At 46.7% G+C, this 17,000-nt stretch overlaps 1 protein-coding gene across 4 annotated transcripts in view; it reads left to right on the forward strand.

Moving 5' to 3' along the window:
- ARHGEF15 (Rho guanine nucleotide exchange factor 15) overlaps positions 1-17,000 on the forward strand; it is a 44,706-nt gene that overhangs the window by 13,488 nt on the left and 14,218 nt on the right. For 3 of the 4 annotated variants that reach the window (XM_088144194.1, XM_088144196.1, XM_088144195.1), the window contains exons 2-4: positions 11,105-11,538; positions 13,674-14,517; positions 15,415-15,475. In XM_088144194.1, the coding sequence (XP_088000320.1) occupies positions 14,262-14,517; positions 15,415-15,475 (317 nt within the window). In that variant the 5' untranslated portion in view covers positions 11,105-11,538; positions 13,674-14,261. Of the gene's footprint in view, positions 1-4,043; positions 4,200-11,104; positions 11,539-13,673; positions 14,518-15,414; positions 15,476-17,000 lie in introns of those variants that run through there. The other variant, XM_088144193.1, reaches the window with a different exon arrangement.

A 17,000-nucleotide genomic window follows, 5' to 3' on the forward strand; every position in this document is an offset into this window, starting at 1 on the left:
GGGGAAAACGCGTAGAAAAGACACCGGGAGTGGGTGGACCGTGTGATGCAGCCTCTGAGCTGGGCAGGATTGTTCTTGCGGTGAAGGGCAGGGATGTGTGGGGCGCGTCATGGAGCGCAGGCACGGCTGCATGAGGCTGTTCTGATTTAGTGGCCTGGTATTTTTATGGAGCGTAAAGCAAGGAGTATTTTCTCTAAGTTAAACAGCTGCCATTTCAATTCTCTCCAAGTTGTGCTCCATCGGAGCGGCATAAAATGAGTATAAATGAGCTTCTCTGTTAATGTTCTCTGTTAATTTTCTTTCACCTTGGTGTTAAGCCTCAGTAGACCTATTCCCCTGGCGTGTTTCCTCCTGCTTCCTGTGGTGAGAACCTTGTACATTTCCCCTGTTGGTCAGTGCAAGCAGAATTAGCCTTTTTTGCTCAAATGTATTCATTTATTATTACCTTTCTACTACACTGTTACTTTGGCAGATGTTTGAGGCACCTTGTCATAATTAAAAGAAAACACAAAATGTAAGCTATGACAATAAAACCAGAAGAGTTGAAACAGCAATTGGTATCCTTAAAATCAATTAATGATGTTTCTATTAAAATCAATGAATTGGTGTCAGAGTAACATTGGTATCCACAGGACTAGTGACTTGGGAACATAGGAAGCTCCTGTGGGTCTAATCACTCCTTTCCTCCAGCGAGTTCAGGATTTCCTACACTGTCTGCAAGTAGGATAGACTTTTTGCAAAGCATGTCCCCCCCCCCCCGCCCCAACATGCTTATTCTCAGCTGAAGTCCTGGAGGTTTATTTCTCCTGTTTTGACATGGAATTCATTAATTCAGTGCATCAGATATTTTGTGTATATGTAAACTTGAAGCAAGTCTGGAAAATGAATCCATTCCTAATCTGATGCCTCTCCTTCCCATTTCCTGTAACTCAGCTGGACTGGTATTTTTCTTCAGATATCAGTTTGTTTGAATATTTGGCTGTGATCACTTTTCAAGCAGAAATAAAAATGGTGTGTTAAGTACCCCTGCTTTGTTGTCAGCCTAGAGTACAGGTAGTTCTCGCTTACAGTCCGCCTTGTTTAGCGACTGTTCGAAGTTACAACTGTTCAAAGTTACAACAGTGCTGAAAAAGTAACTTTATGACCAGTCCTTGCATTTATGACTGTCGTAGTATCCCATGGTCATGTGATCACCATTTGTGTATTTCACAACTGGCTTGCATCCTATGTGTTATTTTGGTGAATTGTGCAGATCCTGAAAATTGAGCTACTAGATTGATCCAGTTGGTGGAAGAAACCATGGGCCACACGAACACAACATTCATCCATCAGTCCAACCAGTTAACAGTCGGTTGCTTCTTTTAAAAGGAGCTTCTTCTCTTGGCCGTGGTGGGAATAAGTTGGAAAGCTCTGCTAGGAATTACGGGAGCTTTGCTCCAGTCCATCAGCTGGGGAAAAGCAGGAGAAAGGAAATGGTTGCAGTAGGTAACAAGCTTTTCCAAAACCCGTATGGAAGGAATTGTATGCATCCCTCCAAGGGATCGTGGGAGCTCTGCAGCAGGAAAAAAGCAGTAGACCAATCTGGATTTTAATGCTTTGCTTCTGCAGGCTTTGGGCTATACTTGCCTCCTGTTTCATTTTCAGAGGTCCTGTTTCGGCTGCAGCCCTGTGGCACTCATGCCTCAGTTTGGAATCAAGGAGGTCATGCTGTGCTCTGTGTTGTGCTACCCATGCGTCTAGAAGCCTGCTGGGTAGCCTGCTGATGAGGCTCAGGGTCTTTCAGCCCAGCATCCCCTCTTGTGGGTTCTCCCTTCACTTCCAGATTATATTCACCTGGCAAACCTTCTCCAGGTTCTGAAGCTAAGCAGGGTTGGGCCTGGTTTGTTTTTGGATGAGTGACTTCCTCAGGAAACCCTAAGGCTCTAGACTAAACAAGGAAGGCAAACATCCTGGGAGAAGGACCTCTTCCATGTAGCTGCAATGAAAAATGCCTGGCCAAGGTCTGGCTCAACTCAGAGGCGTCTTTGCTTCATTTTATGTACTCAGCGTGCTGGTTTACTGTTCGGAAAGGAACTCCGTATACATTGATAGGAATTCCGCAGGGCTGGGAAAACCCCACCTTTTGTCTACAGCAGCCTAAGAGAATTTCCTAACAGACATTCGACGAGGAAGAATGCACTTTGCAAATTAGCAAGGATTTGCGCTCTTGCTGGCTTCTGGCTGAGTAATGTCAGTGGTTGAGTGGCGTGACTGCAGTTGAGTTTGGGTGCTGAATCTTGGCCTGATAGAACCTGCTTTCTGACAGTCAGGGGCTGAGCGCTCACACGGATGGCTTTTCTCATCAGGTCTTGCCCAAAGACCTCTCAGTGGCCCTTGGCTGATTCTTCGATTATCACCATTCACTTAAACGTAACATGCATTATCAACAACCCGTTGACTCCTGCTTTCATATTCCCACAGAAATTTAAATGACACAGATTCATACATTCTGACATACAGTTTAATAATTCCATTCATAATTAATTCTGCCTTTCCACTTTCCTGCATCTGTTCAACTCCATGAGATCAGATCACCTTCATTCAGATCTGTTATGCATCTTTAACCTTTCTCTTAATTTTAATGCCTGCCTGCCTGCCTTCCTTTTTACCATTTACTCGACTAGTTTATGTTTCAGGACAATGTGAAAACCTCAGCAATTAATTAGATTAACTCAAAAACCTCTGGTTCTCCTAATCTTGGATTGTATATTGCACAAATTTAGGCAAAGTGTTATTAGAGAGAGAAATTTTCTCCATCCGATGTGGGTCCGTTTCTTTTGTGCAGGAAATAGGCCCGCCCATTTGTCCTACCCACGAAGGCATTTCTGCCAAGGGACCCAGCTGGAAAATGGGAAGGAGATGCTAATTTTAGAGCTCCCAAATTTATTGTACAGAGTAGCCTGATAGACTTGGGGGAGAGAAGGCATTTGGGGTTCTGGGGTTCTTTCAGGAACATTTCCTGTCAAAAAGCCATGCTGGTTAGTACTTGGATAGGGAACCACCAGGAAATCTCATGTCTGGAGGGTAGATTGGAAAGTTTTAAAAACAGCCTGGAAGATAGCAGGAGCAAACTACTACTAGGATCCATCCTGATTTTGCCACACTCCTTTTTAAAAAAAAGTAACTTTTTTTCCCCTGGCTATTTTGTGGACAGCCCCTTGCAGTTTTCTTGGCAACAGAATGGATGTGGTTTGCCTTTGCTGCCTTCTATAATCCCCCCCACTCAATTTTCCTAAGGCATAGCCCTAGGGTTTCCTAGTGGTCTCCCATCCAAACATGAACCAGGACTGCTTAGCATTTTGAGATCAACCAAAGTCACTCAGCTAAGCCATTCCCTTTTGAACGGTTTCCACTGGCAGCCGTCACCCACCTCTGCTGGCTGTAAATTCCAATTTAACAGATCATGATGCTAGATCCTTCCTGTTATCTGTTCTGAATCTCCCCACTCCCCATGGCCGACTCCAATCTCTAACATTACAATGAAGAGAGAAAAGCCGTTTTCTATCCATACTTTCTGTACAATGCCCCATTCTCCTGCCTCCTCTACCCCACCTTTGCTCAAAGCTAAAATCTCCCCCACACTGTAAGGACAGGTACATCAACCCTGGAATTATAATCCTTGCACCTTTTTTATTCAGATTTTCCAATGAAATGGGTTATTAGAGAAAAGTTTGACAGCCAAGTGTCCTTTTCCCTGTGATTGCAGTTCAGCACACCTGTTTCCTTGCGCTGAGTGCAAATTCTTCATTTGCCCCTCTTTTTCCTGGTTCAGTAGCATGCACATGGGTGTATAGACACACATGCATGCACATGAACTAGGGAAAAATACTTTGGGAATACTGGATTGTGAGTCTTGATTTTTTTTCCCTTTCCTGGCTCTTTTGCTTTTTTTTCCCCCCCTTTTCTCTGACAGTGCAAAAAGATTCTAAATTAAACATTCCCATTTCCTGGCTCCGGAAAGACGCATTTCCCTTCTTCATCAAATAGGGTTTGAGGGCTGGGATTCCTGAAGGAGCTGCGGCTTGCGGGGAGCCAGTCCCCCATTCCTGTTTGCTAAGGATGCAGAATCAGCTCCTCCACTACAGCTTTTATTGACGGACTGATTGATTGAGAGGGAGGAAAAAAACAAAACAAGGACATGCCCCACAGACCTGCTTCAGGTAATGGCTATCCTTGTTCCCATTTGCTTCTCTGTTGCTTTGCTTAGTTTCTGGATTCTGATATCCCAGAACTGAATCCCAGTTTAGCCACAGTTCATAAAAGAGGGATGAACAGGCCCCAGCGCTGATTTCCAGACTCATGAGGGCTAGCAACTTAATCCTTTCCCAAACCTTATTAAATGCGGGATGGGAAGATTTCTGTCCCAGCGGTTGCTTATAGATGAAATGAAAAAGTCTTCACCCGCTGGCGAAAGGCCGCAAGCCTGCCCGGATTTCTTGGAGCAAGGTGTTTTGCTCGTTGTTTTGATACAGCCATGGAGAGGGCTTGTATTCTTACCCCGGTAAATGGGGAGAAACAAGATGGTAGGCAGAGGGGTTGGTACAATAGTTTGGACCCCAAACTATTTAGCCCCCCTATGTTTTGCCAGCACGTCGAATGTTGTGTGATAGTGCACTGGGAATCAGTACAGCTTTGGAAGAGAAGTTAATGTGATCCTATGGACAAGCATTGTGGATTATCTGTTCTTCTGCATTTTGAAGCTAAGAGAGCTTCACGTAGTGCTCATTGCAATAATCCAGGCATTTTCCATTTTAGTCTGGCCTCCTTGGGGAAGGGTGTAATGGACCACTTGGCAAACTTGCTTCCGGCCATCACTGCTGTGCCAGGATGAATTAATGCATGCTGTGTCTTGAGTCAGCCTTGGAATTGCCAACATCATCTTTGGTGGTCATTATAAATCAGTGTTGTCCAAACTTGGCCACTTTAAGATGAGTGGACTTCAACTCCCAGAATTCCCCAGCCAGCATGGCTGGCTGGGGAATTCTGGGAGTTGAAGTCCACTCATCTTAAAGTGGCCAAGTTTGGACAACACTGTTATAAATGTTCAACCCAACTGAGAAGCTTCCTTCACTGAAGACTTCTGGAGATATGGTTGGACTATAACTCCCAGAATAATCTGGAGGAACCGGATTTAGGATCTTCTAGAACAGAGAGGAACTCGTGCGGCGTCTGAACGGGCAAACTTCTGCTTGTGTTGGGTCATCGTGGTGGTTGGAGGAAATCTAGAAAACACCTCAGATTTTCACAGACCGGGGAGACCTGTTTATATCATCCGAGAATGAGGAAGAGATGAAATGTAAACTTTTCTGTTGAGCAAGGATGGATCTCAAAGATCCTAAAAGAAAGTGATTCCGATGCATTTTTACAGACGTTTTCATCCATGCGGTTTGTGTAGAACAGCTCTGTCTAGACTTCCTCAGGAAATGATCTTCCGCTACAGCAGATGGCATCTCTTTGACCTGTTCACAACTTTAAGCATGGTTTGCTGTAACTGTGGCTTGTTGAATTGGCTGGGTTCACATATTACCTTAACCCATAAATCACTGTGGTACATAACACAGTAGTTGGATTCACACAAGAAGCTGAGTCAAAACCAAACACGGTTTGGTGAAATGCATAAGTCTAGTTTCTACTCCAAGTTCCATGGTGCAGATGTCTGTAATATTTGATCCTTAAAATGTGAGGCACTGGCATTTATTTTCCAAGTTTTGGTAGGTCTCTCTGAAGAAAGCCCGCTGTTGGTATTTTTATTGTCAAAACTTTTCTTTAAAATTGAACTTTATCTCTGTACATACCAGTTCAATACAATTTTTGTGTTGATCTGTTTTAAAATACAGATAAGCTACCTGAACATAAAATTTACACAGAGGTAGCCAGTAGGGCAAAGCAAAAAAAATGTTATAAGGAAAATAGTAATAACAAAAATGCAGTATAGTAAAATAATAAAGCCATTTAGTTAGGCTTGAAAAGGAGAAGAAAATAAGAGAAAACCAATCAGTTGTGAAGAAGTACACACACACACGGTCAAAAACAAGGGAATAGTGGCTAAATACAATAACACAAAAGAACACTGGACATTTAGGCACACCAAACTAAATAAAAGGAAAAACATAAATAATGGTCAGCCCAGGTCATACCCTTATGACTCAGTATGCCTGAGCTAAAGAATTTGGCAGCAGTTAATGCCATATTTTTCTGAACATCAGTTTATTAAAAGTAAAATACCAATCAAGGGAACTTCCAGAAAAGTAACTTAAAAGGGGGAGAGCATAAACCTTTACGGCTTTCCTCTGCAGAAATTGCCTAAGAATCTTACGGGCGTTAGCAATTTGATCGCTTCATCCCTAAGAGGTTATTAGAATATTCTTTAATTTGCTGCCGCCAATTTAGGCTTTCCCACCTGTTTAATGGAAAGGTAAGTGGAAATGACATCAAATAAAACTTGCCGCGTGGCGGGCTGCTTTGCTGTGACTGCGTGGGTATAAGTTTAAAATCATAAATGAAGTAAAGCATGCTGGCTGGGGGAATTCTGGGAGTTGAAGTCCACCTACCTTAAAGTGGCTGAGGTTGAGAAACACTGATTTACGGGGATGGTGCTATGTTGACAAGCGAGTGCTAGCACTCGGAATGGATTCTCCTTTAATATATAGGATTACACAGGCAGTTCCCCAACTTACATTGCCGTTCCATTCCTAGATCATTTGCGGAAGTGTAATAGTTTGTTCCCAGCCCGATAAAGATCCAGGAGACTGTTATGTAAACAACCAGCTGCAAATTTCTCCATTATCAGTGAAAAAACCCTGCCTCCCTGTCTGATTACAGGAGGGCTGTTTGAAAGAAAACCAGAAAGTCTGGTGCATCAGGGCCTAAGTGTCTTCTCACTGGGGAAAAATCCAGTTGCTGGAATTCTTGTAACCCCGTCCTCTTCATCTCACTCCATCTGACTCAAGATAATCGTGTTTAGGAAAATCACATTTCTCAGGCTTAGAATGGCAATGAGGTTAAACGTATAATCACCCCTCGGCCACAAGGCCATCAAGCACCGTGCTGAGTCGTTAATTCACGAGAGAGCTCAGAGAGAAAAATCATTTTGAACCACCACGTGTAAGAGTTGTTTGCACCATTTCTGGCAGTGGTCAATGCACCCTTTGGCAGGTATTAGGGGAAAATTCTTATTTAGCCAAGAAGTGTCAGAAAATCTGCGATGGATTGCCACGTCTTGGTGGGAAAACCTGACAGGAAACGTCGCAGGACTCTCAGCATCTCCTCCTGCTTTGCCGCTGAGGCTGAAATTAATTAGCAAACCTGCCAGAAGCTCAGTTGGATGGGCCCTTGGTATTGATTAGTAGGAGCCCTTATTGCTACTAATCACGGCCTTTCAAACTTGAATTTCTGGATACATTCAAAACTAATCCAAGTGGGTTTTGCCAACTGCACCAGAGCATAATTCCTCTCTGCAATAAATTTTTATAAAAACTCAAAAAATGCATTTGGGGCCTTGGGTACATCTTTCGCTCTCGTTGGCTCCATGCAGATTCAAGAGGGAGTAGAGGCCTTTGCACAGGCTGAGCAACGGGGTGCAAAGACCAGCAGAATAATCTTCTGCCGTTTCTTCACGCGTTAGAAACGGCAGGCAGAAATTCAACGAGACTGTCCCTGTTGTAGAGGTTTCAGGCTGAATGGAAAAGAGCTTTGGCTGTTTAATTCCCTACCCCCCCAACAGCTGTTTAGGAAGTTGGAAAACTCAAGGTATCATTGGGGGGAGGTCACCATAGCAACCTCTACACTTTGCCTATGCTCATATTCCATCCGTGTTCCTCCTCAGGGCGGATCCAGGGAGATAAATAAAGCAGATGATTCTCTGCAATTTCCAGGGGATCATCTTATCTTCTTTCCTGTTCAGGCCTGGACACGGTCTTCCGTAGACACGGCCCACGTTTAGTGTCCAAAAACAGCCACCCCTCTGGCCCCTTTTCCTGAATTCTTCATTCCACCCCTTTGCAGGTTTTGTTTTTCTCCTGCAAAATGGAGCAACGGAGGTGGACAGGGAGGAAGCCAGCCCTTCCGTTGGTCGGCCTTGTGTTTTTGTTTTCCCCAACGTGTCCCAATGGGCAGAAATGGCTGCTTTGGTCCAGGGAGGGTGGGGGGCAGCCCCAAGGCTTAAAATCACGTCGTTGAAGGGTGTAACCGAATGCACCAAATTTTGATAGACATTTTTTTTTTTCAAAAGAAAGAGGAGGAATGGGAGTGTGGTTAACTTAACCATCATTCCTTCCCCCCTGGGGGCCAGTGGCATTTTAGAGGTAAAGGATGAGAATGGGGACCGTTGGCCTTCCAGAAGCCAGCCAGCTGCCATTCCCACCCTTTAAAAAAGGGGGGTGGAGGTGCCCTAACTTAGTAGATGCCTTCCTGTGTCTCTCCAGAGCAGTGTTTCTCAGATTCAGCAGCTTTAAGATGTGTGGACTTCAACTCGCTGGCTGGGGAATTCTGGGAGTTGAAGTCCACACATCTTAAAGCTGCTGAATCTGAGAAACACTGCTCCAGAGAGTTGTAGCCCCTGACCTTCCGAGTAAGGAAACCATAAGTGAATGGTTGTATAGAACTGATACATGGGCCAGGTTTTGTTTGAGGGCTGCCAGTTGCCGACCAGTAACCTTCGCTTCCCTTCTCTGTGCCCTGCTTCCTCTTGCCTCCCTTGTTCTATTTCTTGACCCAGTCTTCAGACACTAATCCTCAGTTTCTCCACCCCCGTGGCAGGCCCAAAAATATCCCACCGGCAGATGACATCCCCCAACTGTCTCCTGTGAAGCAGCTGTCTTGAGTTCATTCTTGTACCCTTCTCTCCCCACCCCAAGCAGACACACTGCCATTGCCCCCAGCAATGTGTAAGTGTGTGTTTGCGAATGTGAGTCCTCCTGTTATCTTTTTCTGGCCGGAGTTTAAGCCATCCAGTGAGTCGGGCATGTGCAGAAGGAAGAGCTACGTGTTTGCGTCTACATTTCAGGGGTTGGAAATGTGCCTGCTGGTGTTGAAATCTCGTCCCACGTTTGAACAGAACGGTCAGGCTGGGAATTAATCTGTGGGGTGGGAGGAAGAGGGGGGAAGCAGGGGGGAAAGGAGATAGTTGCATTTTTTCCAGCCCCACCCAGGGAGACTTGATTTAGTGCTTGTAAAGGCACACGCCTGATGTCGTAAGTAACTGGAAACCGAGGCTGTAGATCAGAGATAAAGAAAAACAGTATAGGACTCTGTACTTTCTGCCCATTACTATATTCCTTTGTGGAATCTCTCTCCGAGTCTGTTGCGTTGTGACTGCGTTGTTTGAATTGTTATTAAAAATAATGGGATGCATTTATTTATTTTATTTATAGGTCGCCTTTCTTGCTTTTCTCCATTAGTCCCCAGTCGTCGGAGACTGGGCTGCCCGGCCCTTTCCTAAATCTTCAGACTTTTCCAGGCCTTTGATCCTTTCCGACAGAATTCCTTAAGGGCTAGAAACTTGGTTATTTTTTAAAAGGGGAGAACAGATTGAGGTTCTCGGCAGCAGGTGACGTGTTTATTCCAGTCCAAGAAAGACACTCTTCTGTTTGATTTACCGTCCGTTTCACTTCCCAGTTTCTTGAACAGCCTCTGACCAGGCTGAATGCTTATCTTTCCCAGCTGGATGGGTGTGGGAGAGCCGCACCCTAGGGATGACTGGCAGGCCGGAGAGCCTCCTCTGGCAGGCAGCCCTGGGAGCTGGGCAGCCGTGGACAGCAGTTGCCCAGAGGGCAGGATGTGCTGCCAGCGAGCAGGGCAGAAATGAATGAGATTGTAGAACTCCAGGGACTGGAACGATCGGGCATGGGCGAACCCTGCCAGGGCCTTGCAGATGAGTTAACGCCATTCCTTGAAATCCCGTTCCAACTAGCCTTGCAAGAAATTTTGCCTTGCACAGCATAGACCTAACCCCCCTGCGTTGCACTGCGTTGCAACATCGCTGCCTGCAGCTGAGATTTCCCTGCCTTAGCTTGCAAGGAGTCGATGAAAGATTGTAGGGAAAAAACTGGGTTCTGGGTTTGGCTTCTCCAAGGAAAGAGGGCGGGAGAATTTGTCTGCAAGTCAGATCAGCAAGGGGGTGGGATGTGTAGCCCAGCACCTAGATGGGATAAAATGAATGAAAAGGAAAGAGCCCTTGAAAGAAAGGGCTCTCTTGGGGCATTCTTGCTGGGTTTTCAATTGGAAGAAAAAGTAGTGTGCTTTGCAGAAAACAGGAGTGTTCTAAGATAAACATGTTCCCCCCTGCTCTCTTCATTGGTACAGTCCATCTAGGGCAGTCAAATGTGGTAAGAATCTGGACATAATAGAGCAGGCCGGTCCATCTAAAAAAAAGTTTCTCCGGGCAGTTCACAGCTCAAAAGCACTTGACAAATGTAAAAGACGTGAACAGAATTTCAAGCCAGAGCCTCTGCAGAAAGGCCTCCTTATTCAGCCCAGCTGTTTAGACAAGAATTTAAATGGCAGTCATTTAAAGAGCAGACAGTCATCTTTATCTGAAACATACTGAAATTAATGGAGAGGGGGGGAAAACATGAATTTAAGGACAGGTGAAAAGCTCTTTTGGAAAAAGCCCTACGTCTGCCCTTTAGATGGGGATTCACAGAACTGGAGCCACCACTGAAAAAGCCCCGTCTCTTATGCCTGCCCCTGTATAAAGTTAGAATAATAAATACAAATAATTTCTGCATGTAGCTGAGAGGGATCTAGGCTATTTCATCATTCTCATGGGTATGTTGCTCTTTAACAAATGTGTTGTTAAGTGTTTGACTACGACTAGAAACAGCCAGGCTCAAGTCCACCCTGAGCCCTGGAAACTCTGACTTTGAGCCAATCTCTCCCTCCCTCCCCACGCTACCTACCTTGCAGGGTTGCTGTGGTAGGAAAATAATAGCTGAGATATAAATGTAATATGAACATTACAAGGAAGGGAGGAGATCAGTCTCAGATGCCATAAAATACGCCTCCCTCCCTTCTTGCACACTCAAGGATTCAATTAACTGCGTTTCCATTTTCTCTTCCTCTGCAGGAAATGAAGCCACAGGGGGGATGTCGCAGGTGACCTTCCTGGAGTGAAGATGTCCTCCCTGGATCCTCTGCCTCCCGCCACTCCTCCCTCCCAGAAACCCACCCGCATTATCAAGCCTCGCCCACCCACCAGGCCACGTCCCTACCTGCCCCCCAAGCCAGACTCAGCCAAGCTCCTCCAGGGCCCGACCCCTCCTTTGCCCCTGGAGAGGGAGGGGTGCTCTCCGGTCACTGAACTGCCGTGCGGCCCACCGCAGCCCCTGCTTAAGCTGCAGAAATCTGGGGCCGTTCGCAAGATCGTGGTACGCTTTGATCAGGCGGGTCCGGAGAAGGAGGAAGCTGAAAAAATTGTCCAGTTGCCTCCTTCAAACTGCCACCAGGATGAGAGCAAGGAAGAGAAGGTGATCGAAGGAAAAGAGGTCCAGGATCAGTTGGGTAAGTGGGCCAGCTTTGAGCTGTGTTCAGAGAGACCTTGTTATGATCATTTGGGTCAGTCTTGACTCCTGGTGGCTCCATACAGTTTTCTGGACAACATTTTTGGAAGTGGGTTCCTCCTAGGGCTGGCCCAAAGCCACCCAGCTGGCTTTCACACCTAAGGCAGGATTAGTCCTCGGGTCTCCCCACTCCTAGTCCAGCCCTTTTAAAGATGACATCAAACTGGCATGCGTCACCGAGACCTGGCTGGATCCAGAACTTTCGGAGTTACGTCCAGTTGGGTTTTGGGTGCGGCATCAGCCGAAATCCCAGGGCAGGGGTGTGGCGATTGTCATCTGGGAATCCCTTACAGCTTTCAGGGATGTTCTACCACAGGTCACCAGATGTGAGACCCTGTTCATTAAGTTGGGCCCTAGGGATTAGTTGGGATTGCCCAGACTTCCGGTTTTGGGGGACTTCAATCTGCCTTCTCTAGGAGTGGGGTTGGAGGTGGCTCAGGAGTTCATGGCCACCATGACGGCCATGGGCTTATCCCAGATCATCCAGAGCTTGACATGGGACAGTGGCCATACACCGGATCCGGTGTTCCTGTCAGAGCAGTGGCTATGTGATCTGAAACTGGGGGAGCTTTCAGCGTCCCCCTTGTCATGGTCAGATCATGCCCTGATTACCATGGGATTCTCCAGCGCCAGGGAGGCTGGACCCATTAGATTGGTCCACCCCAGCAACTACTGGACCTGGATGGGTTCCGGAGGGAGCTGGGGGCTGTTCCCACTGGTCTGCTGCACGGTTCATCCAGAGCCCTGGTCGCTGCCTGGAATAAAAGGGCGGCTGAGGCCTTGGATTGGATCGCGCCCATGCACCCTCTCCCCTCCTGTGGATCCTGGCACTCCCCGTGGTTTACGGAAGAGTTGAGGAGATGAAACAAGAGAAGAAATGTCTAGAGCGTTGCTGGCACTCAGTGAGGGACGAATTTGACTGAACTCGGGTCAGAGTTGCTATTAAGGCCTAGCTAGTGGCGGTAAGGGCAGCAAAGCGTTGTTACTCCTCCACTCTTATTGCATCTGTAGATAGCCACCCCATGGCCCTGTTTCAGGTGACACGAGCCCTCCTGCATAAAACCAATTCAGGGTGCTGGTTTTGACCTTTAAAGCCCTTCATGGCATGGGGCTGGGTTATTATAGGGGCCGCCTCTCCCTGATTACACCTGCCCATCCCATCAGGTTGGCAGAGAAGGCATGCTGCGGGTCCCGCCTGTAAGGGAATTTCATTTGGCGGGTCACAGAAGGTGGCACCGTGGCACCCGCCTTGTGGAATCTTCTCCCCCCAGAAGTGAGATTAGCTCCATCCCTCTCAACAGTCCCTCAAGACCTGGCTGTGTGATCAGGCCTGGGGGGACTGGGGAGATTTTTCAACGGCGCCCTAATTAATTTTATCCTCTCCTGTTTTGTGTGCTTTTATAGTTTTTATAGTTTTAATGATTGTTTTAGATGTATTTATTGGTGCTTTTTAATTGAGTGTTGTACGCTGCCCGGTGTTACTCTCTTGTGAGATGGGCAGCTATACAAATATGATCAATCAATCAATCAATAACAAATAAACTGGTTTGCTGGGTAGATGCTGGGCATCCTTGAATTTGGAGTCCTGCTTGGAGCAGATTGGATTCCATCGCCATGCCCTTTCAATTCTAAAAAATTGCAGTTCGGTGGTGGCTTCCTTCCCCTCCCCATCAGGAATTGGAAGAAAATCACTACCTCAATTGGGCTTCGTCTCCTGGAAACCCTGCCACAAATAAATGTGAGCCCAGCAGTTTGCAAACACGTGCTTTGCATAAAATCCATCTTCGCCCTCCCCAATAGCTTGCAGGACACAGAGATTGTTCAGTTCTGCCCACTTTGGGCTTCCACCAGTGCAGTAGAAACAGAGCAGGGCATTTCTGAGCCTTATCATGGTCCTATCAAGACTAGAAACCTAACACAGCAAATAGTTGGAATTTTGTGGTGGCTTGGATCCATGAACCACAGGGGTCATGAAATGCTTTCCTGTCCTATATTTTCACCTGCCATTAACCAAAAGATTTCTTCTCCTTTTCTTCCCCTTCGTTCAGTACTCTCTGCCTTCCTTTGCTTCCCCAGATCCTTGCAAGGATACCAAGCCGTCCGCGTTGCCAGTGGTGGAGCAGAACGGTGTGGATTTCCCCAGTTCCTGCCTGTCCAGCTGCCCTTGTATTTGCCATCAACAAAACCCAGGCATGGTCTTGGTCTGGGTTCCAGCAAATTCTCGGCAGCAGGAGGGAGATACGGAGGACGGGCTGGCCTCGGACCTCTCATCCTCTACCGACGAAGGGGGAACCTCCTTCCAAACCTTCCTGGGGCTCGGTGCCCTGCCTGCCCACCCTTCCTCAATCACAGGGGGCAGGGCCCCAAAATCCCGCCGCTCGTCCCGAAGCAAAAAGCCCCTTGACTCACCGCCGTCCATGAACGGGCACCCCGAAGGGGGCGTGGTCTTGACAAGCTACCGCTCAACTGCAGAGCCCCTCCCCCTACGCTGCCCACCGTTGATGCCCAAGCCGCCCCGCCGCAACAAAGGGGGCTGCCCTGTCTCTCTGGGTGGGGAGCTCCTGCCTCCAGCCATCCCCCCTAAGGCCCCCATGAAACCACCTCGCAGCTCCGTGGGGCCCTTTGCTCGCCGGAGCTCCCTGCAGTACCCGCTTGAGATGAACCATGTTCCTGGCCGCATCTCCCCTATTGCTGCTGGGGAAGGCTTTCTCATGTTGCCTCCCCCCACCCAGCCCCCCCCACCTCGCCCAACTTCCCAGACCCCTCCACCCCTCCCCATTTCTCAGCCTCCCCCCCAGATGTCCACAGCCCCCTCCGCCCTCCCAACCCCCTCCCCTGCTGCCACAGGGTCTCCCCCCTCCGCCAACTCAGCCACCGCCGCCCCTGGAGGGCTCACCCCTGGATGAAGGCCCTTGTCAAGGTACCATCTGCACTCCCTTGGGGTAGAAGGATGGGGAGGAGGGCTGTTATGTTGTCACCCACTTTCAAGGGCTGCTTTGGGGGCTGGGTTCCAGAAATGGAGGGGGCACAGTCAGGACCAAGCCTTAGCTCGTTACACTAAAAAATGGTGCATAGGATGGTCCTCTAGCTGTGCATTTCATAATTTTCCCCTTACGTCCCAATCAAATGTATGCTTGGTCAGAACTTAAAGAAGCAATCCCAGAGTGAAGCATTTCCCAGGCTCCAAAGTGGGAATCCAGCCACTAGCTAGATTCGGGATTCAACTTTTGGCTAGGGAGGGCAAGCAGCTCAACAGAGGTATATAGATACAGATATTTCAGTTCAAACAATATGGAGTTTGAAATGTCCTTTTTCAAATGCAACAGCTCAGTTTTTGAGCTTGAAACCCTTTCAGATCTCCCCAAACATCCCATTTCTCACTCAGGCAGCCATTGTGCATTAGAAACTGGGCACCGGAAATAAAATGTGTTTTGAATCAAAACATTTGGTGTACTATTAGAGTGCAAAGGTCTTGTTTTCTAGACCTTGGGGAAAGATCCTCCTCCTCTGATCCGATTGGGGAGGTTCTCTCTCTGTTCCCTCTCCTTCTGAGAATGTGGCTTGGCTCATTTATTTCAAGTTACTTGATTCAGTCTTCCTGAATCTGGTGCATTCCAGAGGTGTTACACTACAATTCCCATCCTCCTCAGATTAAGCCAAAACACAGCCAGGCGCTTGATGTACTGCAGCAGAACTCAGGTCTTCCCAGATGGATTTCCATACTCCGTGAGCGTGACAATGTTAAAGAGTCAATGTCCTTTTCTGTTTCCCCCTCTTCATTGTGTTTCACTGACTCTGCACACTTTTCCTTCTACAGGTGACTGTGAAAATGAAGAGAACAGTTTCAGTAACTCTGAGACAGACAAGCCAGACAACAGGTTTGTTTCATTCCCTGCATCCGTGAAATTCCGAAGGGAGAGGTTTACCTGGGTGTGCAAACAGGACGCCACTTGAGGGTCTGAAGAGGTTAATACCTTGACGGTAGATCAGGATGTATTGATCCGGTATCTCTGGATGATTTGTAACAGGAACTCCAGAACAAGGAGCAAATGGTGTAAAAGATAAGGGAGATGATATCAGCTGGTGCTTCCATACCATTTGTTCAACAATGACAGACTTTGCTTGCTGCACTGGTGAGCAGTTGCTCAACAATCTCCAAATACAATTATTTTAGCTAAGTTCTTAACTTATTGGAATGGATGTGCCAGACCTACCACCCTGTTTCTCCTGTGGACCCTGTTGATCAGCTCTTTGGATCCCTGAAATATAAACTGCCTACGTTATTGCTGGTATCCTTCTTAAATAGCAGACCTCTACAGATTGACAGAAAGTTGTAAAAAAAAAAAAAAGCAAGAGATATCAAACATTCAAGACTATGAATTTTGTTTATCTCTTGTTTGACACAAGAATATGGGAACTGATACTTTCTGTAATTAAATATTTGAAAAGGATTCTCTCCTGGGAAAAAGTTTGCTTTGGTTATTTGGTCATTGTTGTCCAACATGAGATATAAATTAAGTAGTTATTAAGAAAGTAATGTGATGAGAAGGGAAGGTTCAGAGGTGGAACAGAGTATTTTTCTTCCTGAATTTGTAAGTTTTGAACATCTCTAGCTTTTGAATTCTGAATGGTTGGGGTTTTCTGAACCAGTAGCGGCAAAAAGAAAAATGCTTACTTCCCAATGACATCAAAATTTAAAAGTCTGGGGAAAACCAAGCTTGTTTATAAAGTTCTCCATTTGATGTTAGGTGGGGAAGAAAAACTATGATTTAAGCACCATTTTAAAATAATTACTTGCTCAAATTGAGTTTGACTCCTGATGACTTTGTGGACACATCGGTGTATTTTTCTCAAGAGTAGTGTGGAAATGGTTGGCAAATACCTTCTTCCCAGAATAAACTCCAACCCTAGGATTTCTTACTGGTGTCCCTTCCAAGTAGCTACCAGGCCCAGCCCTGCTTAGCTTGCTTGGGATAGCTAAGGCTGTTTAGGTATTCACCTGCTATGACAAGGCATAAGATACCTTTGGATATAATCTCAGTTTAGGACAGTGTTTCTCAACGTTGGCCGCTTTAAGCTGTGTGGACTTCAAATCCCAGAATTCCCCAGCCAGCATGCTGGCTGGGGAATTCTGGGATTTGAAGTCCACACAGCTTAAAGCGGCCAAAGTTGAGAAACACTGGTCTAGGAATTGGGTTTAAAATCCACAAAACAAGAACTCCATTTGTGGATTGAGTGCCCAGTTCCTGGGCTGATGTTCAAGGGCTAACGTTCCAGTTTCTTAGCTTTATTTTTTTCCCCCAGCTTTGCTCCGAATGTGGAGTTACAGGCTCCTTAGTCAAATCAACACGAGTGTAGAGTCAGTCTGCTCTTAGGGTTGCTTATCGTTGGCTTTTTCTGCTT

Source organism: Python bivittatus, unplaced genomic scaffold, assembly GCF_059951505.1.
Source record: "Python bivittatus isolate LINGU-HERP-01145 unplaced genomic scaffold, Pbiv_v1 ctg000430_np1212, whole genome shotgun sequence".
Classification (NCBI taxonomy): domain Eukaryota; kingdom Metazoa; phylum Chordata; class Lepidosauria; order Squamata; family Pythonidae; genus Python; species Python bivittatus.